Source organism: Magnolia sinica, chromosome 17, assembly GCF_029962835.1.
Source record: "Magnolia sinica isolate HGM2019 chromosome 17, MsV1, whole genome shotgun sequence".
Taxonomy (NCBI): domain Eukaryota; kingdom Viridiplantae; phylum Streptophyta; class Magnoliopsida; order Magnoliales; family Magnoliaceae; genus Magnolia; species Magnolia sinica.
In genome coordinates, this window is record NC_080589.1 from 49,928,370 (window position 1) to 49,956,186 (window position 27,817).

General features: G+C 41.9%; 1 protein-coding gene across 5 annotated transcripts in view; it reads left to right on the forward strand.

The window, feature by feature from the left end:
• Positions 1-8,968: 8,968 nt before the first annotated feature.
• Positions 8,969-27,817, forward strand: part of LOC131230854 (probable leucine-rich repeat receptor-like protein kinase At1g35710) — an 83,512-nt gene continuing 64,663 nt past the window's right edge. Inside the window, exons 1-3 of one of the 5 annotated variants that reach the window (XM_058226874.1) lie at positions 8,969-9,648; positions 9,793-11,712; positions 13,708-14,170. In XM_058226874.1, coding sequence (XP_058082857.1) covers positions 8,976-9,648; positions 9,793-11,712; positions 13,708-14,069 — 2,955 coding nt within the window. In that variant the 5' untranslated portion in view covers positions 8,969-8,975 and the 3' untranslated portion in view covers positions 14,070-14,170. Of the gene's footprint in view, positions 11,713-13,707; positions 14,171-27,817 lie in introns of those variants that run through there. The other 4 variants (XM_058226875.1, XM_058226876.1, XM_058226872.1 and 1 more) reach the window with 4 other exon arrangements.

Here is a 27,817-nt window from a genome sequence, read left to right on the forward strand (position 1 = left end):
CCATGGGAGAGAAGCTAGTGTGGCCCACCTTCCTACCACCCAATCCCACCATCCAAAGTCCATCTCGACAGTTGAATCGCACCCCTTGGAGCTCTAGATCGTATTAGAGCTCTAGAAGATTAAAGGTGAGTGATCTTGTATTTGTCTTTTTGTGATTTAATGACCCACATTGGTGGGACCCATCGTGATGTATGCGTTGTATAGGGAGGGCCCATAGTGGCGGGGTCCCTTCCCTTCTCACCTCTCTCTCTCTCTCTCTCTCTCTCTCTCTCTCTCTCTCTCTCCCTTTCATGCCGTGTTGCCCACTTGATGCATGTGATATATCTACGCCATCCATCACGGTGGAGCCCACTTTGATGCATGTGGTGTATCCACACCATCTAGCAACTTGGACGATGAGACCCACCATGACGTATGTGTATCATCCACACCGTCCATCCACGGTAGAGCCCACTGACGTATGTATTATAACTATGGCTACCCAGCCCGTGGGGCCCATGTGACATATGTATTCTACCTTGGCCGTCCACCAAGTGGGCCAGATTGTTGACCATCCAAACATGGGACGTCCAGCAGCAGACGCTGCTGGACAGTGTGAAAGGAAGACATAATTATCGGCTTGATCCTCAATCGAGTGGGCCACACTGACGTGGCACCACCCTGATGTATGTGTTTTATCCACCGTCCATCAGGGATGGTGGGCCTCCACCGTGATGATCTATGCGTCCAGCCGTCCGTCCATTGCTGGATGCTGGATGCTGGATGCACGTGATTTTAATAATAATAATAATAATAATAATAATAAACAGTATGTAGGATAGTGTGTGTGTGTATATATATATATATATATATATATATATATATATATATATATATATGGGAAAAGGTACTATGCGCTCGACCTCACGAGTCCGTCCCATGAGGTCGAGCTGTGTGGGCCCCACCGTGATGCGTTTCGAAAATCTACCCCATCAGTTGGATGCACCATTCCATCGTGGGCCTAGGTCCCAAAAATCAAGTCAATCCGTGACTTGTGTGGGCCACACCACATACAGAAGTGGGGAGGGGCCGTGCACCATTAAAACATTCATAATCTTTTTTTGGGCCCACCGAGATGTGGTTTGCAAATCCAGCCCATCCATTATGTGTGTCTCACTTGGATGAGGGTTCAGACCAAGTTTCAGCAGCATTCAAAACTCACCTTTATGAGAAAGGGTTGGCTGGTGTACGCTGACACCAGCCATACATCTGTGTATCACAGCCAGTAAGTTCTTTGGGACCCGCCGTGGACGTATGGGTTTAATCCACACCGTCCAGATGGCTGGACGGTGGGACCCACGTCACGATGTATCTGTTGTATCCACGCCGTCCACCGGATGGTGGGACCCACACCATGATGTATATGTTCTGTCCAGACCGTCCATTTGATGGACGAGCAGCGAGGTGCTGCTGAGCATGAACGTCAGCAAGTTCTGTGGCCCCATCTCATGAGGCATGGGTTATATCAAGACCATCCGTCCGTTTTTCCTGCTGGTGGGACCCACTCCACACGTGCTGCGCGTGTGGAGGTGAGGCCCACATTGATATATATTTTATATTCACGCCATCCACCGTCCAGCAGATCTGGACGGTGGGCCACAGCTTGATGTATTTATTCTTTATCCACTCCGCCCATCTGTCCAGATCAGTGGACCCACATGATATATGTGTTCTATCCACCGTCCATCCCTGTAGGGCCCACCATGATATAGTGTTTCATTCACACCGTCCAGCAAATCGGGACGGTGGGCCTGACCGTAATGTATTTGTTTCTTCCACACCCTGGACGGTGCTGTGGTACCCCCCATGATCTATGTTTTGATCTATGTCGACCATCTGTTTTGCTAGGACCTACCTTGAGGAATGTGATGTATTCACACCAACCATCAGGTTGGACGTGTGGCCCACATTCGATGTATATATTGTATATCTACACCGTCCAGAGTTTTGGGATGGTGGGGCCCGATGTATGTGTGTCCGTGGACAGCATGGACCTACATGATGTAGGTATTGTATCCACACCGTCCACGCTATTTCCAGATCATTTCAAGGCCCACCATGATATGTATGTTTTATCCCTGCGGTCCATCATCGGGATGGTGGGACATCATAGTGTTGTATATGTTTTATCCACACCATCCAGACCTTGGACGGTGGGACCCACCATGATGCATGTGCGGTATCCATACCGTCCTACCGTTTTGAGATATCATTTTATGGCATGGGAGAAATAATGGGTCAAATCTAAAGTTCAAGCGACCCCACCATTGGAAATTAAATGGGACACTGGCATCCACCGTTCAACTTCTTAGGAGCCATAGTAGTTTCCACCAAGCTGATATTTGGTTTTTACTTCATTTATCTTTATGTTAACTTATGAATAGGTCGGATCTCAAAAATACATAAGGGTGGGCCCCACTTGATGTGTATGAGGCCCATTAGTGTGGCCCATTGATGTAGCTCACTTGATGTGTATAAGGCCCATGTGTAGGGCTCACCTATTATGTATTTGAAGCCCATGGGATGTGGCCCATTGTGATGTATTTGAGGCACAGGTATGAAGCCTAATATGATGGGTATTAGGCCCTTGTGTGAGGCCATGGGCCTACTATATATTTAGCCCTATGTGAGCCACTCCTTGCGAGCAATGTTGGTTAAATGTCCACATTGATGGGCAATGATGGTTGAATATCCGCATCGTGACCTTCCCTTAGGCCTTGTTAATTAGGCTCATTCTCACCGATTCCGATTGTCGAGGCCGATTCCGATTGTTGAGGCCGATTCCGACTATCGAGGCCGATTCCGATTTGTCGAGGCCGATTTCGATTGTTGAGGCCGATTCCGACTATCAAGGCCGATTCGGTTTGTCGACGCCGATTCCGTTTGTCGAAGCCGATTCCGATTATCTATGCCGATTCCGATTGTCGAGGCTGAATCCGATTCTCGAGGCCGATTCTGTTTGTCGAGGCCGATTCCATTTGTCGAGGCCGATTCCAATTTGTCGAGGCCGATTTCGATTGTTGAAGCCGATTCCGACTGTCGAGGCCGATTTCGATTATCAGAACCGATTCTATTTGACGAGGTCGATTCTATTTGTCAAGGCCGATTCCGATTATCAGAGCCGATTCTGTTTGAAGAGGTAGATTCTATTTGTCAAGGCCGATTTCGATTATCGAGGCCGATTCCGATTGTTGAGGCCGATTCCGATTGTCGAGGCAGATTCCGATTATCGAGGTCGATTGTACTTGTCGAGGCCGATTTCGATTGTCGACGCCGATCTCGATTTGTCGAGGTCGATTCCGATTGTCAAGTTCGATTCCAATTGTCGAGGTCAAATCTGATTGTCGAGGCCGATTTCGATTGTTGAGACCGATTCCGGTTGTCGAGGTCGATTGTTGAGGTCGATTCCAATTGTCGAGGCCAAGTGTTGAGGCCGATTCCGATTGTCGAGGCCAATTATCGAGGCCGATTGTCGAGGCCCATTATTGAGGCCCATGTGATACGACCCACTTGATGTATATGAGGCCTGCGTGATGTGGTCCACTGTGACCAAGTGAGGCCCATCGTGACCATGTGAGGCCCATTGTGATTACCTGAAGCCTATTATAACCACGTGGGGCCCATTGTGATTGTATGAAGCCCATCGTGACCATGTAAGGTTGGCCCATTGTGATGGTATGAGGCCTACTGTGTATGTATGAGGCCCATTATGATGTGTGAGGACCATTGTGTTGTGATGATATGAGGCCTATTGTGAATCTATGAGGTCCATTGCGATGTGAGAGGCCAATGGTGATTATGTAAGATTAATCATTATTATGTTCGATAATCATGCATAGCATCATGATACATGTCCATACGCATTATCTGCATGTTTATCATGAGATATGGTTGACCATTGCATATGTCATTAGGCAGGTTGTTATGAGACTCCCTGATAGGCGGATGTTATCTCACATGAGCGCACGGTATGCGCATGATTGATGCATTACTGGATTGTATGACTCATGCACCTTGCATTGTGTGTTGTAATTACTGTACGTCATAGCGACATCAGGGTCGTAACCTCCACAGGCATGTTGTGGATGGCTAGATGCGACATCGAAAATGTTTGGTTCGAGCATCTGGGCACTTTGGATGTCCGTGGGTAAAAGTCCTTAAACCTCCGTGGCCAGGAGATGCTCCAATGTCTAGACCGAGTGGATACATGAGCACCCGAGTGCCGAATACCAGTAGGCCGCGTCTCCCACTGTGTCGTGGTCGGTTGAGAGGGGGTGTGGCCTTATTCGCCAGAGTGAGGGGGTTATAAACTAGGATGAGTTTGACCAACTCCCAAATGGGTCCGCTATCGATGAGCCGGGTAGACATTGGTATACTACTGGTAGGCGGGTAGTGAGGTCTTTTTCACTCACTGGGTTGCGCAGCCGGTCGGGGTGTTAGCCGGCTTGGAGTGTACTAGACCCCAGTGATGATCCCAAAGATGTACAGTACTGATTTGTGGAGCAGGAGTTACACATTCAGCATCATATTCATTCATTCACTATCCACTCGGGCTGGTGGTGCACAACTAATTATTATCTGTACTTTCACAATGGCCAGGATTTCAGTTGGGGCGCGGGACTAACCTGAGATCAGGAGCTTACCATATTGAGTTTATCTATCCAAATTTAAGTATGAGACTGGTTTAGATAGAAGTCCTTTGTGATAGGCCCCATAGCCTGCGATACCACGTACTATCATCCCGACTTCACACTGCAGCTTGGTCATTTCATTCGCACCACATATTGCATATTGCATTACATCCTCGTCATATGACATTTTTGGTTACCGTGTTTCTGTATTTATATGGTCTAGATACGACTGACGGTATTCGTGAACTCATCAAGAATTGTATATTGTATTGCATCCTCGATATCTAATATTTGGATCTTTATGACTCTTTATTTGCATAGCTGATTTGTATTGCGTACTCTGATATTGTTTGACTCATGTACTTGTCTGTATTTCAACTTACTCTGATGTCGTATGATTCATGATCTTACCAGTATTTCCGATATTGTTTGATTATCGCATTGTATTGTATACTTGACACTTACCTCGTGCACACACTTTCACCACCCACTAAGCTTTGTATAAGCTTATGCACGATAGATGCGTGCAAGTGGCGTTAGGTTGCAGCAGCGTTGAACTTGGAGCATGCAGCAGACCTCTGGAGCTTTGATTTTCGATATATGTATTTCCCTTTCAACATTGTATTCAAATGATTACATTAGTGGATATGTGATGATGATGTTGCCTTTGTGATTTGGGTAAACTTGTGGTTATGCTTCTTATGAGTTAAATGTACGTTGAAAAATCCTCCTTGTAGGATCCCAGGATCAGAATCTACCATATGGGCGCTGGGAGCCGAGAATGGGGTACTATGGAGGTTGTCGGCATCGGATTCGGCGATCCGGATTCCTTTGAATCCGATTTCAAGTTTGGGGCGTGACTCTCCTACTATAGCCAAGGTCTCCATTACTGTTTGCTTTTACAGGTCCGCAATGGTCTAGGGAGGATGTCCAGATCACTGCATCAACGGTTACATTTTTGGTTTATTAACGGTTTTAAGTTGTTCCAAATTTGGAACGGTTCTGAACAGTTCCAAATTTAGAAAGAAAAAAAGGACGGTGTGGATTTCTTACCTCTCATATGGGCTACTTGAGTTTTAGATCCACCTCATTTTTTGTCTCATATCCTAAAATGCTCTCAAAATGGATGAATTGTGTGGATTAATCGCAAAAATCACGGTGGGCCCCACCTAGCATCCCAGTGTGTGGACCACAAAGCATAAGAAGGAAACATTGTGAATTGAGCATCTATCGTTAAAAAATTCTTTGGGGCTAACGGAAGTTTTGGGTCAAGCTGATATTTGTGTTTTCCCTTCATCCATGTCTTTGTGATCTTTCGAACAGGTTGGATGACAAATAAACGTCACTATGGGCCCTAGGAAGGTTTCAATGGTGAAAATCATTATTCCCACTATTTCAACCACTAAAATGAGATTAAAAAAATGGATGGATGGTGTGGATAAACAACATGAATTTAAGGTTGGCAATAAGATAAAAGCAAGATGAGTAACTCACTACGCAATCCTCGCCCCAAACCTCATCTCTTGCCCAAACCCTCATCTCTCTCTCTCTCTCTCTCTCTCTCTCTCTCTCTCTGAAAGCTCATGCCAATCCCTTGTCCCTTCCTATGTCTACTCATCTCCTTCATCCCAAGCCCTAGATTTGCAGAAATTCATCCACTGAAACTCTAGCTTCACACCGTCTCCATCTCCATCTCCCTCAAATGGAGTTTCAAGGCCTTCATCGTTCTAGTGCCAAGTGAGCCCGGCAAGATCAAGATGTATTCATTGGTTTTGTATGCCTCCTACACCTTTGGTGGCATCCAAGTCTCTTATTAAGTGACAAAATCAATAGACGGCATGAATTTGTCACTTGCATCAAGACAACCCAACATACATGACCTACGGATCCGGAACAATTTCAGTTGTGTAAATACATTAATTTCACATTTGTTTGCTGGAGAGTTTTTAACTTTATATATATATATATATATATATATATATATATATATATATATATGTATGTATGTATGTATGTATGTATGTATGTATGTATGTATGTATGTATGTATGTATGTATGTATGTATGTATGTATGTATGTATGTATTGATGGTCCACACATAATGTGTATGCGCTAAATTTATTCCATTCACGAGTTTACCACCATTGTTTTAGGACATGTCAAAAAATGAGACAGATTTATGATTTTGGTGGACCTTTCTTCCACCATTAAAATATATACCCTTCTTATCGCGAGCCTTATTCTCTAGAAGAGAGAGATCCCTTGGAACAACTATTACTGGAAGGGGCGGTTTGATGTTATATGGAGTAGTTCCGAAGTGTCATTAACCCACATCCCGAGAGGTGTCAATAGTGTGGCGGACATTCTAGCCTGCCTAGGCAGCACCAGTCAATCAGATAAGGTCTTCACAACCATCACAGAACTTCCGATCGCTTCTTGAGGGGAAATTGTCTTAGAAAGGACGAGGTTGGGTATGGTTAAGGAAAGCTAACATGGGTTTGTTCCAGCCTTGCGCGGGAGCCAAACGGTCCGCACCCCTTCGCTTTCTACTTTTCTTTTTTCTTTTTTCCTTTTTCTTTCTTTCCTTTTCTGCAAGGGTTATACGATAGGCTGCCCTTGGAATTTTTTCCCAACTGGCACCTTGAATGTAATCATCCTCTCTATATGTGAATAAAAGGTTTAATTAAAAAAAAAAAAAGAGTAAAATTTGAGTTATTCATTTGTTAACCCAATTATTTTTGAAGGGTCAAAAGAATTATTATCTTGATTGGAAGTTCTTATGGCCCAAATAGATATTCCAATAGTGAATATATCTTAAATTCTATTTTGGATATTATGGCCCGCCCAAATGTTGATTTGGCCTAATTTTTGGAGGTTTACTGTATTTTAAATCTTAGAATCTAATCGACGGAATCGATCGGACCCCACATGTACCAGTAAGCCCAACATATAATTCAAGTGAAAGCAAAACAACTGGTTTTGCTTTCATTCTTTGTTTTACATGCTTAAATTGTTCCAATGTGCACCGTGCATATACACACTTTTCGATATATGTGTACATGGGTTGCGCCCATTGTAAATTCACACTGTCCATCATGTAGGCCTGAAGTATAATAATATAAATAAATAAATAATACTAAATAAAGTACTAACCTAGTACTTTTTGCTTTTGATATATCTCTCTTCCTTATCTTTTTTCTATTATTTTTTTCTTCTTGGAGCACGTCCCACCCTTATGAAGAGAGAATGGTTCCTTGAATAAAATAAGGGTGAGGATGTTACAATTAATTCAATCCTTCCTTTTTAAAAATTTAAAAATTAAATTTTAACCTACCTAAAATTTAAGTTGTTGCAACACTCCAAAGAGCAGAAGCTCTCATGAAAACCATGTAAAGGATTCATACAAATGATAAGGAACATAGCATGTCCTTGTAAAGGATTTTTTTTTAATGAGATAAACTTCGATGTTTTGGAAATTGTGATGGAAGGTAAGAAGGCACTTAGAAATTATTCAAATGCCTTAAAGCAACGTCAAATTAAATTCCCGAAATTGTGGACGAAATTGTGGGTCCGGAAGTATCATAAACTAAAAATTACATTTATTTGATTAATTGACTATCGGATTGGAGGACATCTACTAGAGTTTAGCGAATCTGAATTTAGCTACAAGTGCTTGCATATCATACGTCATGCCCTGCCATATTATGAAATAAATAGTAATCCAAAAATCAGGTCGTTTGAACAAATCTGCAGACGTGGTTTGGCTACGACCCCAACACCAGCCACGTACCTGGTTTCAAAGCTCCGTGGACCCATCATGTCATGGTGTATGTGTTTTATCCATAACATCCATTTATTTTTTTCAAGTCATTTTAGGGCATGAGCTCAAACATTAGGCGGATCCAAATCTCTGGTGGACCACACCATAAGAAACAGTGGGGATTGAACGCCTACCGTTAAAAATATAAGTGGTAAGTTCGTAACAGACCACAATCAAGAAGATTTCAACGGTGTGCATTCAATTCCCACTGTTTTATGTGGTGTGGTCCACTTGAGCATTGAATATGTATGATTTTCTCTCGTGTTATATGGATGGTGCGGATGAAACACCAACATGACAATGGGACCCACAGAGGCCAGGTCGTGTGCAACAGGCAATCCGATTCCGTTTGAATCGCATGCGCGCATGTGGATACTCACGTGCTCATGTGCAACAGGAAACCTTCTTTGTAGCATGGCATCAACCTTCTCCTATAAATACCCATCCATCGTAAGTTGGTAGCATACCATAAGCAACAGCAACCATGGCCATACACAAATCTCTCCCCTTTGCATTTCTACTCTTTTTGCTACCCTTTCTTTCTTTCCAAGCAATATCATTTGCAACAGCAGCGCCATCATCCGCACTCTCAGAAGTAGAGGCTCTCATGAAATGGAAAGCCAGCCTCTTCGCAGCACAAGCTCTCCATTCATGGTCTCTTCCTTCTGCTAATTCTACCACCAACATAATCTCTCCATGCAACTGGACTGGGATCTCATGCAACATCCTTGGAAGTGTAACAAGGATAAGCCTACCGAGTGTAGGTTTGCAAGGTAAACTCGATAACTTGAGTTTCCCATCATTTCCAAACCTCCTCCATCTTGATCTCAGCGATAACACACTCATCGGAACCATTCCAGCCCATCTTGAACCTCTTTACAAACTCACGTCCCTGAATCTGTCTGCAAATGAAATAATTGGATCAATACCTCTGCAAATAGGGAATATTATGAATTTGAATGAGCTTGACTTGTCCATTAACCATCTAAATGGTTCCATCCCTTCCACTTTAGGAAATCTGACAAAGCTTTCCATCTTGTACCTGGACCAAAATCGAATCTCTGGCCCCATTCCTTCACAAATCGGAAATCTACAAGCTCTGGTTGAGTTGACATTGTTCCAAAACAATCTGACTGGTCAGATCCCTCCTGCTTTAGGTAATTTGAGAAACCTTACAATTTTGTATCTCTACGACAACCAAGTTTCTGGTTCAATTCCACCTGAAGTAGGGAATCTGGTTAATCTCACGGATCTCGAGCTATCCAGTAACCTTCTGACAGGTTCTATCCCTTCCACTTTAGGAAACTTGTCCATGCTCACTGTTCTTTATCTGTTCAAAAATCAGTTCTCTGGTTCTATTCCACCAGAAATAGGGAATCTGGTTAATCTCAAAGAGCTTGACATGTCCATGAACCCTCTAACAGGTTCTATCCCTCCTACTTTTGGAAAGTTGACCAAGCTTACTTTTTTGTCCCTTATTTACTGTGAATTATCTGGTTCCTTGCCTCAAGAAATGACAAACATGACAAATCTTTCGGAACTCTACTTGGGTGACAACAACTTTTCTGGCTACTTACCTCAGTTATGTCATGGTGGATCTCTTGAAAAATTCACTGTGCCAAACAACTATTTCAGTGGTGAGATCCCAAGAAGCTTCAGAAACTGCACTAGCTTAACAAGACTTCTACTCAATGGAAATCGACTCACCGCAAATGTATCAGAAGCCTTTGGTGTATACCCACATCTCACATACATGGACGTCAGCAACAACATGCTGTTTGGTGAACTCTCACCAAACTGGGGAGAATGCCAAAACTTAACAAAGCTACAACTCTCCGGGAACAATATCACAGGTAGAATTCCTCCTGAGATTGGGCAGTTGGGGCAGCTAAGAGTGCTTGATCTTTCTTCAAACCATTTAGTAGGAGAGATTCCAAAGGAATTTGGGAGGCTGACTTTTTTGTTCAACTTGACTTTAAATGATAACCAACTTTCTGGTCAGTTACCACAAGAGATTGGAAATCTATCCAATTTGGAGATTTTGGATCTGTCAATGAATCACCTAAGTGGTCCAATACCACCTCAATTAGGGGATTGCTCCAAACTCCAATATCTGAAGTTGAGCGAAAATGTTTTAAATGGAAGCATTCCTTTTCAGATTGGTAACCTAGAATACCTACAGATCTTACTAGATCTAAGTCATAACTCCTTCAATGGACAGATATCACCACAACTTGCAAAATTGATTAGGCTGGAAAAGTTAAACGTCTCCCATAACATGCTGACAGGCTCCATTCCACATTCTTTTGAAGAGATGTTCAACTTGCAATCCATTGATTTTTCATACAATGCTTTGGAAGGTCCTCTTCCTAGCAGCAAAGCCTTTCGGAAGGCTCCGGCAGAGGCATTCATAAAAAACAAAGGCTTATGTGGTGAAGTGCAAGGTTTACAACCTTGCAACACCTCTTTAATAAGTCATGGTGATGCAAGGAAAGACCACAAAGTTGTGATCCTCATTATTCTTCTCTTCTCAGTATTATTTCTTTTATTTGCAATCATCGGCATAATTTATTCCATTTATTATCAAAGAAGAAGAATAATAGAGAAAGGGGTTCTTGAAATGAGCAGAGGAATTACATTTTCAACATGGAATTATGATGGGATTTCCACGTTTGAAGACATTGTGGAGGCAACAGAGGATTTTGATGACAAATACTGCATTGGAACTGGAGGGTATGAGAAAGTTTACAAAGCAAATCTATCAGCGGGCCAGGTAGTAGCTGTGAAGAAACTTCACCCACTTGAAGATGGTAATCAATCTGATCAAAGAAGTTTTAGGAATGAGATAAAGACATTAACAGAAATCCGCCATCGCAACATTGTGAAACTTTATGGTTTCTGTTCCCATGCTCAATTCTCATTTCTAGTCTACGAGTACATGGAAAGGGGAAGCTTGACAAGTATCCTAAGCAACGATAAAGGAGCTGCACAGTTGGACTGGACTTTGAGGGTGAAGGTTATCAAAGGTGTGGCACATGCTTTATCTTACATGCACCATGATTGTAACCTGCCGATTGTCCATCGAGACCTATCAAGCAACAATGTTATGTTGAATTCAGAATTTGTGGCTAGTATCTCTGACTTTGGAACTGCACGATTACTGATACCCGATTCCTCAAATTGGACTACACTCGCAGGCACTTGCGGATACATCGCTCCAAGTTAGTTGCTAGTACGATCTCCATGCTTTAAAAGTTTTATGAGTAATTGTGGTTTTTATTTTTCTTCAGCTTTTTTTATCTTTTGTTGGCACTTATATATGATAAAGTTTCTGCATATATTAGCATACTGTTGAAGAATGTGGCAATATAAGGCAACTGGAATATGAGAAAAATAGTATATGAAATTGCTCTCTTTTTCCACTAAGATTTTCTAATCCGACTATTGTAACAGGCCTTGCAAAGAAACATACTAGGGATATTATTCCAATCCTTCAATTTATTTAGTTAAAAATTAGAGGTTATGACGTACGCCTGCATATCCTTTCAGCTATTGTCAAAAAAGAGTTTGCCTTTAGACTCTTTCCAAAACCCACATACTATTTCAAAATAAGGTCGGAAAGCCATCTGGTTTGACTTTAACTAAAGGATGGCTAATCAACAAGTCATTATCTCATTGAAAAAAAAAAAAAAAAAAAAAATCGTTTTTCCCTGTTTTCAAACAAACTCAATGATTATAACCAATATATTTCATACTAATATTGAACTATGTTGTGGACCCCGCAATGATACTTGTCTCAAATCCAAAGCATAGGTAAATTGCACGGTAGGAAAAAGTCCACTATTTTCACCATCTTATTTTAGGCCATGGGCCCAAAATCAAGCAGTTCTAATGCATAATTAGGTCCCATCACCGGAAAAGGTAGGTTGGTAGTTTATTACCATTGAAATTATTAATGGTTCATCTTTTTAAGCCATCCAAACTGTTGAAACGATATTTCCAACTGTTCAGAAAGTTATTCCCAGTGGGCTGAATGCAACCACTGAATTTTTATACCTGATCTAAAATTTCTTTAGCCCAATGACATATGTTCAATATATACCTTTATTTGTCATTTTTCCCAACTGAGATTTGCATCTAAATCATTTCTCAGCCTAAGCCCTGAAATCATATAAGGGAAATGGTAGGTGGCTCAGATTTCTTGCAAAGAACATGGTAGGAACCATAATCACGACAACCATCTTCTATCATGCAAACACGTTCATAACTAAGGTGTTGTGCTCTAGGTTACAACAATTCAAGTCCAATAAAATGTTACACCTAGGCAAGGTGTCAGTGGTTATCATGATCTGTTAAATCTTTGTGGGGCCCACTTTTATGATGTTTGTCGCAAATCCAAACCGTCCACCATTTCACCATCTTATTTTAGGGCACGAGTAAAAAAATATAACAGATTGAATACACGATTGAGTCCCACAACAGAAAAAGTTGGTCACTAGCTTACCACCGTTGAAACTATCAATAGTCAATTCTTTTAATTTTTTTTTTCTTTTTTAATGCTTTTAGTCCATGCAAATTGTTAAAATGGCATTTCCAATTGTTCAGATGTTCATTCACAATGGGTTGAATGTAACCACTTGATTTTGTCAGAATATTGATACAAGTAATTATGCTAAATTCATTTTAATTATGTGAAACAATGCCATTATCACCCAATCCTTGCCGATGAAATGTGTAGCTTCAATGATGCCTATTCGCGCACCATTACAGTCTGGTTCATACATGCCAACTTCTCATGCATTTGGGACATTTGAGACATACATAATGGTCGGCTCAACCATGCAGATGACCCGACACTATGATTATACTGGTCAGCTTATCGGGCATGCCGCCACCACATGAAAACAATAGATAGTTCAGAGAGAAAAAAACCAACAGTACGCGCTTAATTAATGCATATATGTGGCATGCCTGGTGAGTTGACCATCCCGACTTTCCTAGGAAGATCATCCGAAAGGCCTGGCCCATCTTATTCACCTCCCAAATCTTCCAAATACATCTTTGTTGAGATGCCTTAGGGTTAGCAAGCACAAAAACCTACAAGATATGAAACCTAACTTAAGAAACTCAGATGAGTTTTGATATATGATTAGGAGTTTAGCTATTGATGATTAACAAAGAGAAAAGAGCATGACTGATTATATTCCTTCTTGTAGAGCTTGCATATACAATGAGGGTGACTGAAAAATGCGACGTATATAGCTTTGGTGTTGTCGCACTTGAAGTGATGATGGGAAGTCATCCTGGGGAGCTCATCTCCTCTTTGTCATCGTCAAGTAGTAGACAAGATACACTGCTAAAAGATATGTTGGACCAACGTCTCTCAAATCCGATGGCTGATGTTGCACATGAAGTCTTATTTGTGGTATCCAAGGCTCTTGCATGCATTCGGCCAGATCCAGACTCTCGGCCAACCATGCGACATGTGGCTCAGGAGCTATCTATTGGAGGACCTTCTTTCTCTCTCCAGTCATTCCATGCAGTTACATTACGTCAACTGATGGATCTGAAGGTATAGTTGGGTGGATGAAAATCACCAAGTTTGTGGGCATGTGGTGGCATGAACATTATTAATATGAGTGTTTATTGTATGAAAATCATGGAGTGAGAAGGTGTTTTTCTTGTTATGATATGTGCATAATTAAGTGTGTAGAATCGATGTTTATAAAAAAATGTAGCATTATTTTAGTGTTGGTGATCGAAATCTATATGTAATAAAGTATTTGAAAGAATAAAGATGTTTTCTTGTGTGATGATTAAGATGTTTTCTTGTGTGATGATTATCTTCTAACTGAAGGGTTTCAAGCCAAATAAAAAAAAAATCTACCTTCTAGGCATTAAAATCATTTTCCTTATATATACTAATGTATTAAGAAAAGTAAAAGAATGAGTTTATTTAACTAAGAGAGATGGTCTAATTTTTTATTTTTTATTTTTCAGAAGGCAGGCAAGAAAAGACTCTTTTATTACCAAGGGCTAAGACCTAATTAAACCCAAAAAAAAAAAAAGAAAAAAAAGACGGGTGGTGGGGGGGAAGCAAAGGAAACAAAAAAGCCCACATATTGGGCTTGAAACAAGCACTCACACCCTAGGCTAGAAAAAAAAAAAAAAGAAAAAAAAGAAAAAGAAAAGGAAAAGAGCCTAAGCCCTGGGCTAGGGAAGGAGAACCCACATCCCGGGCCTTGGAAGAAATTAAAGAAAAGAAAATCAAATAAAAAGTTAACTTGTTAGTAAGAAATAATCGAAAAGTAGCACCAAAAGGAGTCCTAGACAATCTTAAAATAAGTGCTTTCTAGCATTTTCTAATAATCCAAGAGGAGAGATATAAGAGTACACTAGCTAATAGACTTGTTGATCCGGAAATCCGGTCGTCCCTTCTAGATTGCTGTATACCTGAAAACCACACCACAATGGGGACCGTGGCTACCGCAGGGGACCCTCCGATGTGAAAGTTAGAACAAGCACACTGGGTCTAATAGAGCTTAGGATTTTTTTTTGTACGTACCTTTCATCGTAGATAAGTGATGTAGAACCTGTCACAGACATGTTCCTAGCATGGTTGAGCCAAAAGAAGATGGACCGTGAATTGACTATAACTTTTGATCCGGGTATCATTACGGGGCACACAACCTATCAATCTTTACTGAAATGGGCCATCTGAGGTGAACCGACCCACAAAGTGGGTCGCATCTGTCCGTTTCGTCAAAAAAGGCGCGCTTTCAGCTCAAAAACGAATTTTTAGGAAAATTTTACTATTTTTAGTAATTCCGATTTTTTAAGTATTTTTAGAGCTTTAGATTTTCTTTCCTTTTAGAAATAACTTTTAGTTATGCTAGGACTCTTCTAGAGAAAGTTTATTTGCAATTTTTATTTTTAGAAATTAGGCCTTAGAAGAGTTTTATTAGAATTAGGATTTTTATTAGAGTTAGAATTTTGCTATTTTTGGTAATTACGAATTTTAGTTTAATTTTTTTCCTATATTAATGGTGTAAGGAGATACATTAGGGAATTATCAATTAATCATCAATCAATTTCGAATTTATTAGAATTTATTTCTATTTTCTGCTTTCTTTCCTCGTGGATTCGAGAAGTCTCTGTGAGGAGTCCAGAGAAGTTCCGTGGATTCGGAATAGTTATCCTCTTGAGGAAGACGGTGCTCGACCTCACGTCCTCCCCTGCGTCAGTTTGGTATCAAAGCGAAGTTTCTCCTCAGATTGATGGCTTCTAACGACGGGTCGGGCAACAATCCCATGGGCGGTGCTCCAGGGAATTTACCTTTAACGGCGGCAGCTTTCGAAGCAGCACGGCGAGAGAATCGGCAAGCTATGCAAGGGCTGCAGGCTTCTATCGATCGCATGGCGGATCGTTTGGCGGAGGCCCTAGGGCAACTCCGTGTTCATGGTGGTGATCCACCATCAACAATTGCTAGAATTCGTAATCATATTGATCATAGGGCGACGCTATCAGTGAACCACAGGATCACTCCTGATAAAGTGAGATCTAGCGACATGATTTTACAGCATCCTAGACGAGCCATTGATCAGATGGATCGGATGGACCAAGAATTCAAGATGAAAGTCGATCTTCCTAGTTTTAATGGTCAACTCTACTTCAAGGACTTCCTCGATTGGTTGCTTAAAGTCGAACGTTTCTTCGACTACATGAACATAATGGAAGAAAAGAAAGTTAAACTCGTGGCCTACAAGTTGACGGGCAGAGCTTCAGATTGGTGGGAGCAACTTTAACTCGAGCGAATGAGACGGATGAAGGCGCCAATCCGCATGTGGTCGCGGATGAAGAAGTTATTGTGCATGCGATTCTTCCCTACCAATTACGATCAGGTATTATTCCAACAAAATCAAAATTATTGGTAAGATAACCAATCATTAAAGGGTTATGCAGAGAAATCCTATTATTTGTCGGCGAGAGGTGACCAAGTCAAAACGGAGTTGCAACAAACCACAGGATTCATCAGTGGAAAACATGTGACCCCTATGGAAACGGTGAGCCAACTCAAGACTTCTAAAGTGGAGGGACAATCTCTCATGACTGAACAGGCCTTTGTTAAACAATCTGAGGAAACGGGAGACATATATGCAGTAGTTGAAGAGAAAAAATATGTGGAGCCTGTGAATATCCTAAAGGATTTGGAACCAATATCGCAGGAGTTCAAAGGGGTTGTGCTCGATGAACTCCCTAATAAATTACCTCTCATACGAGATATGCAAAATTACGTTGATCCCATCGCAGGGGCAAGTCCGCCTAATTGCCCACATTATCAGAAAAAATATGAAATCTTGAAGACAGATGTGAAGGAATTAATCGATATTAGTCAAGTCAAGGAAAGCATGAGTATATGTATCGTATCGGCTCAAAAGCTTAATGCCAAGTACAAAAAAAAGTCTAATGAACATCGTCGTCAAAAGTTATCTCAGACTCATGTGCCAAGTCTCTTGCGTAACTCGAGGACGAGTTTTTTTCAAGTGGAGGGGTCTGATGTAGAACCTGTCACAGACATGTTCCTAGCATGGTTGAGCCAAAAGAAGATGGACCGTGAATTGACTATAACTTTTGATCCGGGTATCATTACGGGGCGCACAACCTATCAATCTTTACTGAAATGGGCCATCTGAGGTGAACCGACCCACAAAGTGGGTCGCATCTGTCCGTTTCGTCAAAAAAGGCGCACTTTCAGCTCAAAAACGAATTTTTAGGAAAATTTTACTATTTTTAGTAATTCCGATTTTTTAAGTATTTTTAGAGCTTTAGATTTTCTTTCCTTTTAGAAATAACTTTTAGTTATACTAGGACTCTTCTAGAGAAAGTTTATTTGCAATTTTTATTTTTAGAAATTAGGCCTTAGAAGAGTTTTATTAGAATTAAGATTTTTATTAGAGTTAGAATTTTGCTATTTTTGGTAATTACGAATTTTAGTTTAATTTTTTTCCTATATTAATGGTGTAAGGAGATACATTAGGGAATTATCAATTAATCATCAATCAATTTCGAATTTATTAGAATTTATTTCTATTTTCTGCTTTCTTTCCTCGTGGATTCGAGAAGTCTCTGTGAGGAGTCCAGAGAAGTTCCGTGGATTCGGAATAGTTATCCTCTTGAGGAAGACAGTGCTCGACCTCACGTCCTCCCCTGCGTCAATAAGGCCCTTATTTATAGCATTTTGGTACCAATTATGTAGATGGTGACTTCCCTACTTGGTAGGTGTGTATTATAGAATGAATCTCCTCCCAAACATGTCATCTTTATCCTCCCGAGATCTTTGGTGAGGATCCCGAGGAAACCTTACCTCAACAACAATATCTCGAAGTGGTTAGCCTCCAATGGGCTAGGCATTGATGACTGAGTCCGACCTCACAGGCGGGGTGCATGAAGTCCATGGTCGGTCTTCGATGACCGAGGCTAACGTCGAGGTCGGGCTGATCGGGGTCCTGCCGTTCGAGTATAGAATCATTGATTATGGTCATGATCTTCGGTCGAGGTCAAGTCGGTTTTCAAAGGTTGTCCACCAGTTACAATGGCGAGACAACTGAGGTTGAGGTCCCTTCCAGTGGTCGGGACTCGAGTTGTTCGTAGAGGTTGTGTTCAGAAGCATGGACCGAGCTCATCTCCATGCTTCTTGTTCTCTCTCATGGAAGAAGTGGGCTGACTTTCTCTTCCACGCTTTGTGTTCTTCTTCATACAGGTCGTCTTGGCGGCGAGGACCGAGTTCTCTGCCTCTTCTATACTTTGCATTCTCTCTCATACAGGTTGTCTCACTTGGTTCATTTTCACCCATAACAAGACTCATTGTACATGAAGAAGAGTTTGAAGTAGAAATCTCACACCTCCTTATTATAAACTTCAATAAGAACATTAAAATATAGATAATATTTAATTTAGAGATGCCAACAAAAAGGGTTTCTAGACTTCCATCTCGTAGCCTATGCATGTCAACCTCTAAGATAACTCCGTAGATGGCTCTTGAGGAGAGAGGATAGAACATGAGCCCAATTCTTATATCATTTATTTTGACAGAAGATATTATCCACCAAGGGTCGGGATATCTTTGATCATTGTTTTGAAGCACAGGAAGACTTGCTCTATTATGCAATGTGGGGATATCCCAGGCAGCAAAGAGCGAGCTTGTGGAATTGGCACCAATAAGTGCTTGAAAACAAAAATGACTCAAGATTTCAAAACATTAATGATATGGTCTAAGAACGGCTTTCTTTTAGAGAGATTTAGAATTGAAAATGCGGTTATATTCTCCCTCCCAAATATGTCAAACAAGCGCTGGGAAATAAAACCTGCTTTGCATGTTAGGAACATGACACATGTAACCATTGATAAGATTTCTAATAGATTTTTTTTTTTCTTTTCAAAATTAACAGATTTCATTGATAAAACAGAGATGCTTTACAGGTGACATACAAAATTCGGGCTACGCCTCCAATTCAAAAAGATGGCGGGGGCAGCCTATCGCATGAAAGAAAACTAGAGTATCCTCATTAAGGTTCTCTAACTGTGCCTAGGCCTGCTCTGTCTAGAAAAGCTTCCCCTCTGATCTTTAGTGAGAGGTCCTGGAGCTGGTCCAAATCCTTATCCAACTGGTTTTCACTGCCCAAGCGAGCCAGCCCATTAGCCACTCCGTTAGCCTCCCTCATGACATGCTAAAAAGAGATGGTGGCTTTCCCCTGGAAAGAATCAATCATCCTCTTCCAGTGGATGGTGTTCCACGGGCTAGGATTACTGTTAGAAGAGATACACAAAGCTACCTCAGAGTCACTTTCAACCTCAATTGCGCTTAGCCCTTTTGTCAAATAGAGTTCGAGACCGTCCAACATTGCTTTTACTTCTGCCTGGAAATTCGTTCTGATGTCATAACCTCTGACGAATGCAAAAACCAACTCACCTCTACATTCAATTTCACCCAACCTGTTTTTGGTCTCTTCCACTTGATAATGCACGTGGGTTTGGCTATGCGCTGGATTGGTTGAATGCCCAAACCATGCAACACGTCGATGTTGCTGACAGTGTTGCTCGATGGGAACGTGAAGGATGACATGATAACAGAGAACCATCTCTGAATTTTGGTTATGGATTGGATCACGTTCATGTGGAGATGGTCGAACCGTTTCCTGTTTCTAGCATTCCAGATTTCCCAGAAAATTAGCTCAGGGGCTATTCCTCGGAGAATTCCAATGGTTGAGTTCCCTTTAGCTAAGCTCCAAGGAAAGAGACTGAGAGCAGAATGGAGAATCGCTGCCAAATGCAAGAAGCAAACTGACCGTTTGAGAATAGATGATCGAGGGATTCCTCTTGGCAGTTATCTGTGTCTTCGCAGCAAGAACAGCAGAAGGCGAGAATTGCTCCCCTTCTTTTGACGCTGATGTCCACCGGGATTGTTGCATTAATAATTTTCCAAGAGAAAATGGAGATTTTCGGAGGCAGTCTGCTATACCAAACCCATTTCGCCCACTATCTAGACGCAGATACCATGCGTATCATCTTCCAAGCTGATCTAATCGTGAAATTACCTGATGGTTCCGCTGTCCTCTCCTGTTGTGGTTCTAATTCCCTCATCCTGTATGTGCCTTTGGACATTTGGCAGGATCAGATTGGCAAGAGGCGAACTCGAGAGGAATCCATCCCTTCCTAAGACGTCATTACTTTTCCTATGGAGCAGGTTTTGGGTCATCTGGCCTAAGAGGCAGTCTTTGAGGGGACCAAGACCCGTCCAATTTGTGGTCCAGAGGTTGCTATTACCATCACCCATCATCAGCCGTGACTTGCCTTCCACCAGATTGGTCCAGTTTAGGATTTCTTTCCAGCACCCAGAGGCATTCATTCTGTTAGGCTGGCCTATGAAGTGAGCTTCTACCCTATATTTTGCTCTCATAAAAGTGGCCCATATGTTGTTTCTGTAGTCATTGATGGCCGTCCATGCCATTTTAATTCTGAAAGCTTTCATCATGTCCTTGAGGGATTTGATTCCCAGACCACCTCCTTCTTTCGGGGCTGTTATTGTTTTCCATCTAATCCAGTGCTGATTTTTCTTAACTTCGGTCAAACCCCAGAAAAAATCCGCCATCCCTTTCTCAACTTCCTTTAGAGTCCCTTTAGGCACTTCCGTCACTGCTAACGTGTGAACCGGAACGCTACTCAACAGATGTTTGATAAGAACTGCTCTACCAGCTTGGTTTAGGAAGCGACCTTTCCACCCAGCAATTCTATGCAGGATTTTGTCAAGCATGGGTTGAAAATGGGCTTTATTTGGTCTACCTCTTATCAGGGGAACCCCTAAATAAGTTAGGTTTGCAGAGGCCCTAGTTATCCCTGTCAGTGTTTCTATGCTTCTGCAACAACTTTCAGCCATGTTAGATGGGGTGAGTAGGTTACTTTTGCCTTTGTTTATCCTCAAGCCTGACACTGCACCAAAATTGTTGAGGATTTTTAGCACTTCCTTCAGAAATTTAATGCTTCCGTTAGTGAATACGATGGCATCATCTGCAAACAGGAGGCGGGTAATGATCTGGCCTGTAGTGTAAGTCTTATAAGGTATACAGAAGCCCCTTTCTACATGTGCATATTGTTGCTTCTGCTGAGAGCATCCATCATCAGGATGAATAGACTGGGGGATATCGGATCTCCCTGACGCAGGCCCCTTTCTGATTTGAAGAAACCGCAGGCCTCACCATTTATTAGAACCGAAAACCAAGCTCCTGTCCAGCAATTTTCCGCCATCACAACCCACTGTTGGCTGAACCCAAATCAGAGGAGCACTAATTGGAGAAAGTTCCAGTCTACCCTATCGTAAGCTTTTTCGAGGTCTAGCTTTAGAATGATGTTTCCGCCTCTCACTTTCTTGTTTATGTCTTGTAGCATTTCTTGCGCTAGAGCGATGGCATTGGAGATTGATCTGCCTTGGACGAATGCTACTTGTTCTTTCGAGATCAGCTTTGGGAGTATAGCGTTCAACCTAGCTGCAATGATCTTAGAAAAAACCTTATACACACAGTAATATAAACTAATTGGACGAAATTTAGAGAATTTTTTTGTAGACTGGGTTTTGGGGATGAGGCAGATGAGGGTGGATAAGAAAGCTCTTGGAATTTTACCTCCCTTGAACAGATAAATAGTAGCATTTAACAGATCATGCCCCCCAATATCCCAACAGGTAGCAAAGAAGGCACCAGGCAGACCGTTTGGACCCGGAGCCCCATCGGCAGGCATGCCTAAGACTGCGCTCTTCACCTCTTCCAGGGTCGATTCTAAGAGGAGGGCCACATTATTGTCCGCTGAAACTAGTTGAGGAATGTGGCGAAGAATGTCAGCAGGATCTGATGTTTCTTCCTTCTTGAACAAGTTGGTGAAGAAGGAAATTGCTTCAGCTTTTATCTCCATCTAATTTTGGCAGCAGGAGCCATCCGGAAGTTTTATGGCAGAGATGAAGGACCTCTTTGCTATCTCATTTGCTGTTGTGTGAAAGAACTTCATATTTCTATCGCCTTCCCTGAGCCACTTATTACGGGATCTTTGTTTCCAGAAAACTTCTTCCATGCTTTCTAGGCGAATTAGTTCTCTTTTGGCTTCAGTTAAATTGTCGACATTCTGGATGTTCGAGGCTGCTGAGCATTGGTCTTCTAGATCACCGACTTTTGCTTCTGCTTGCTTAATGAGATTGAAGATGTTGCCAAAACTGTGCTTGTTCCAGGCTTTCAGAGCTAACTTGGTGTTCTTCATTTTGCTGAGCAGGGATATCATTGGGTTGCTGTTGGTTTCTGACTTCCAGGCGGCTGAAACAGTTTCTTTAAATCCCTCATGCAACGTCCACATCTGTTGGAACCTAAAGGGGCGTGGGATCGAGGATGGGGGCTGGGGGAAGGTTAGTTGAAGTGGAGAATGGTCTAAGTTGATTATCGGAAGGTGGTGGACTTGGAAGGTTGGGAACATGTGAATCCATTCCACCGAGCAGAGGGCCTGATGCAGAACAATTAACCACTTGCTCTAAAAGCTAGAACTATTAGAGTATGGTGAATTAATCCCTTTATCTCATAGCCCAAGCCCCATATCTCATGAGTTAGGACCTCGGCCGAACCCCCTTCGTGGGCCCCAAATCACATGGGTCACCCACCCTAAGTGTGCCCCTACATCCAACAGGCGATCCCACTCGAGCCCAGTGTGAAAATGCCCCTGCATGAATCACCCCCGGTGAGGAGTCTCGAATACGAGACCTTCCGCTCTGATACCAATTTGATGCAGGACAATTAACCACTTGCTCTAAAAGCTCGAACTGTTAGAGTATGGCGAATTAATCCATTTATCTCATAGCCCAGGCCCCATATCTCATGGATTAGGACCTCGGCCGAACCCCCTTTGTGGGCCCCAAATCACATGGGCCGCCCACCCCGAGTGTGTCCCCGCATCCCACGAGCTACCCCACTCGAGCCCGGTGTGAAATGCTCATTAATCACCCCTGGTAAGGAGTCTTGAACATGAGACCTCCCCCGTGGGCCCCAAATCGCATGGGTCACCCACCCCAAGTGTGCCTCTACATCTAACAGGTGATCCCACTCGAGCCCACTGTGAAAATGCCCCTACATTAGGGCCCTGTCCAGTCTGGCCCACTTTCGGTTTCTTCCTATCTGATTATTACACCACGTGAAGTTGCTACCACAATAGCCTGCATCGATCAACCCTGCTTTGTTGATTGCTTCGACGAAATCATTCGTACTTGTGGTTGTTAGGTTGTTCCTGCCTATTCTCTCTACAATCCAACACTTGGTGAAATCTACTTCACAATGATAGGAAGAGCCGACATCGAAGGATCAAAAAGCAACGTCGCTATGAACGCTTGGCTACCACAAGCCAGTTATCCCTGTGGTAACTTTTCTAACACCTCTAGCTTCAAATCCCGAAGGTCTAAAGGATTGATAGGCCACGCTTTCACGATTCGTATTCGTACTGGAAATCAGAATCAAACGATTATGGTTCGTGATAGCATTGAAATCCCCACAGACAATCCAAGGGCCTGGTGTACCATTGGCTATGTCTACTAGATAAGTTTCCTTCAACGGATTAATGAGTATTTAACATAAACTATCGTGATTAGGAGTTTGTTCGCACAACCCTGCATAAGGATCTTGAAAGTGATCATCTGGTTTAACTCTTTGATGATTTCAACAGAGTTTGAAGATGAGTGAAATACCCAAATCTTTCCTTCTGAACCTGCATTGAAGAAAGAATAAGTAAACCCCATTTTGAGGCCCATCTGAATCCTCTTAAAGTCAATGATCATTGGCTCTAGAATAGCTACTAACGACGTCCTGTGATTTTTGATGTTCCTCTCGATCGACTTGATGGTGCGTGCATTCCCCACCCCACGAGCATTCCAAACTAAGATGTTATCCATCAGACAAACATCCCGTGTTCATAGCCCTGTAGTGGAATCTTCTGCTTTTACTTCTCTGGCATTCTATAGCTGCTTCCTTTAATCTTGCTGATCTCCTGGTATTGTTTCCTTGCTTAGATTCTTGGTTTGTTCCTGCTTGGGTGGGTGATTCCTGTCCTTGGTTCAGTTGCTGGCATCCTTTCTTTGCCTTCAGTCTTTTAGTTGGCACCTGGTTCGACAGATGGATCATCTGCCTGTCATTTACGAATTCTATACCCATTTCTATGAAGTAAGGTGACAGGTCTACAAGAAACTGAGAAGGGTCGATCTGCTCTTCCTCCCTTTCTACAGCTTGAACGTAGACCGTCTCCACCTGCACATCCTCCCTGCTACCTGATTCTGAACTGTGTCTGTGAGACTAATTCTGAAGTGGGCTGATCCGCATCTCTTCTCTTTCTGCTGCTAGATAAATGACTGGGTGGATCTGCAGCATGTGAGTCTTCTTTGCATGGTTCTGGACTGGCTCAATCTACAGCTACTCACTCTCCTCTGCATAGTTCCGGATTGGCGCGAGCTGCAACTCCTCATTCTCCTTTGTATGGTTCTGGAATGGGTCTAGCTGCATATCCTCCACCTCTGCTTGAGGGGACTTGCTGCAGATAGTCGTTCCTCCTGGATCGGGCATTCTTAATGTTGGGTCTGGATTAGTACTGTCACATTCCTTTCTTGGCCTCGCTCCTTTCGAAAGAGAGTGAAGTCTATCCATGCCTCTTTTAGATGCAATGTTGACAATCGTTGATTGAGTGGCTCGTAGGAGGTGGGAGAGGAGTGTGTAGAAGAGGTTCTATATGAGTTGGGACTAACTCTTGTGGGAGCTCTTGAACAGACAATGTGGTAGTGGCATTATTGCAAGCAGAACATCCATTTACAGCCCTATCCTCTGCTTCACCTCCTAGATTGCTGTTTCCTTGATGGGAATTTCATCGAACATGTGTTGGGCCATTCACATTTAGGTTTTTTTCCTGGTAAAAGGAGGATTCTACCCATTGTTTTGTTGAAATTTAACTTTGGGGTATCGTTCTGTCGACCAGCCATGTCTGTCAACCATCATCACTGGATTCTCCATGACCACATAGAATGGGTATGAAGATTCACCAACTTGGACATTGATGACTTTAAACATATCTCTTCCAGGCTTCAATTTAATTTTTATTCTAGCAAACATTTGGAATAGGCCAAATTTAGTACTTGTATCAATTTGTACCACTTCCCCGAAGTGTTGGCCAAGATCGATGATCACCGATTAGAACCAAGCATGCATTGGTATGCCATATAGTCTAATCCAGCCTCCTTCACTTCCCAGTCCTCTGTTCAGGTGCCACTCTTCAACCTTCACCAGATCCAAAGCTATATGGAGAGCTTTATCGGATAGGAAATCAATGAATTCTTTCCTGGATTTAAGCAGAATCAGGAAGCTCTGCAAATCTAGAATCCCTGATTTTCTGAATCAGAATTAGGATAGATACGTGGTTGCTCGCTACATAGCCCACAAGCGCGTTCTGTAGAGCTTTCCTCTTTTCTTCCACCGCCGCTTCATCCGCAACAGACGAGAACGAATCATCGGATTGATTTAGGGATGTAACAGGACATGAAGAACCCTGTATTGCTTGCAGATAAGGTTTCTTTGGCCCAGGTAGTTGTGTAATAGAGGGCCGATGTTGGATTTCCTGTGATTTATGAAGCACTAGTTTCGGGGGAGTTTGAAACTTTTGCTTGCATCCCTAACCACCGCTCGCCTCCCGTCTATTTTCTTTCCGTCCAGAACTCCTTTAGCTGCCCTGACATCGTCTTGGTAACGGTATCTAACAAAGGCATATCCATGGGATCTGTTTGTACCTGGGAATGAGGGGATGAAGATATCTAGCACCCTCCCATATCTACAAAAAATCTGGGACATGTCATTGATAGAACAGTCGAAAGGGAGATTGCCTACAACGATGGTGAAATCATTCCTCACAGTTGGCCTTATTTCTCCTGCCGATTTCATTGGATCCACCTTCTTTCTCCTCACCTCCGTCCATTGCCGATCGGATTCCCTGACCGCTAGTTGTCCCCTTTCCCTGTCTGGTGGATGCAAAGCTCCATGCGAGTAGGATCTCCTCCTATGAGATTCAATCCTCGCCATCCTACTTAAGAGTTTCTTGATATTGGTGTGAGATGCGTATCCAAATGATGATTGTGATTAGGGTTGCTCTGAACACCCTTCCACATCTCCATAATAGTACTCATGATTTTCTATCTTTCCAAGAAACGGCCAGATTTCTAATAGATTGAAGAAGAAGGATAAATGGCTAAATGCGATTTAGGTGAAGCTTTTCCCAAATCCAAAGAATAAAGAGATGGTAAGTTTTGGCTTCTTTAGTTAAAAGAGAAAAGAAAAAAAAAGAAAGAAGAAGAAAATAATTTTTTTTAAAAAGAATGATGAATCCACACTCTAGAAATGTGACTAAGATGGCGGTATTGTAGCTCAATGCAACGTTTCTATGAATATACGCCAGTCTATAGGGGCGTAATGAGCAACCCATGCCTTTCTTTACATCTAACCCTGATGTTAATAGCGCTGTGACTATCATTAAGAGAGCCTAATGTTGCTTGGATATATCCAAAAATTACATAAATTGAATAAGCTTCCTCACCTTTGAAAAAGAGGATTTTTTTTTTTTTTTTTCCCATTAGAAAAGGAGGCATTCCAAAGAACTTCAATTGGGCTTATTGCAACCATCTTCTCCTTCTTTAGAAGTCCTTTAATAAAATTATTAGTTATGAAGTAGGTATATTTTTATGGCTTGTTTGGGGCTTAGAAAAACAAACAATGAAAAGACTGGGAACTTTTTTTAAAACTTCTTTGAATTATTCTTTAAAAAAGGGCCAGTTTAAGTGCTCGGAAAGTATTTGGGTGGAAATTTTTTTTCAAGAAAATGACATTTTCTTTAATTGTGAGTTCACCTTATGGTGGAAAATATTTTCCAAGAAAGCTTTTTTATAGGAAAAAAAAAAAAAAAAAAACTCCTATAAAATATTTCCAACCGTCCCCCTAAAATTTTTCAAGAAAGCTTTCAGATTAAAATAGGCACAAAGGGGATAATACGAGTAGTTTAAATCATTCATTGTTGATTTGAGATTTCCAAAATGTGAGACAGATAATTGTGCCTATGTTCGTCGATATAGTACAAGTAACTTCATTCTCCTATGATTGAGTATTAATCAAATTATGGTTGTACATCTTAGTAAAAATATTGTTGTGTAAAAGCTTGTTTGGTTCATAAATTCAATATGAAAAATTTAGGAGTCATTAATCATATTCTTCGAATGACTATATTAGGAGCAAAAAAGCAGGAAAGTATACATAACTCAAAAGAGTTATGTTGAAAGAGCTTTTCACCACTTCGATGTGCAGAATTTCAATCCAGCTAGTACTTTATTTACTTCGGTTTGTATTTATTTGCTTCGGTTTTAGATCAGAAATCTCTTGATCACCATTTTTATGTATGGTCATTTTGGTGCCCTAGGGAGGTTGAGCATCAGAAGGCGATTGGGAGATTATTGTTTCTTGTCAATCACCACCCAGCTGCTGTCCGTCACTTGTATCTTCCACACCTTCAGCTGGCTGTGGATTAGAAATCTCTTGATTTACTATTCTCATCATCTTGTGTCCCCATCATCCTCTCGCTGCCACTCTCTAAATGCCTTTCTTTGTTCAACTCTTCAGCATCCTCAATCCACTGAATTCTAGGATTCCTGGAGATCAATTCCATTACCTCAGCTTCTCATCAGTCTGTTCACCCACTGGCAAATAATGGAAAGGACTCAATTCTGCA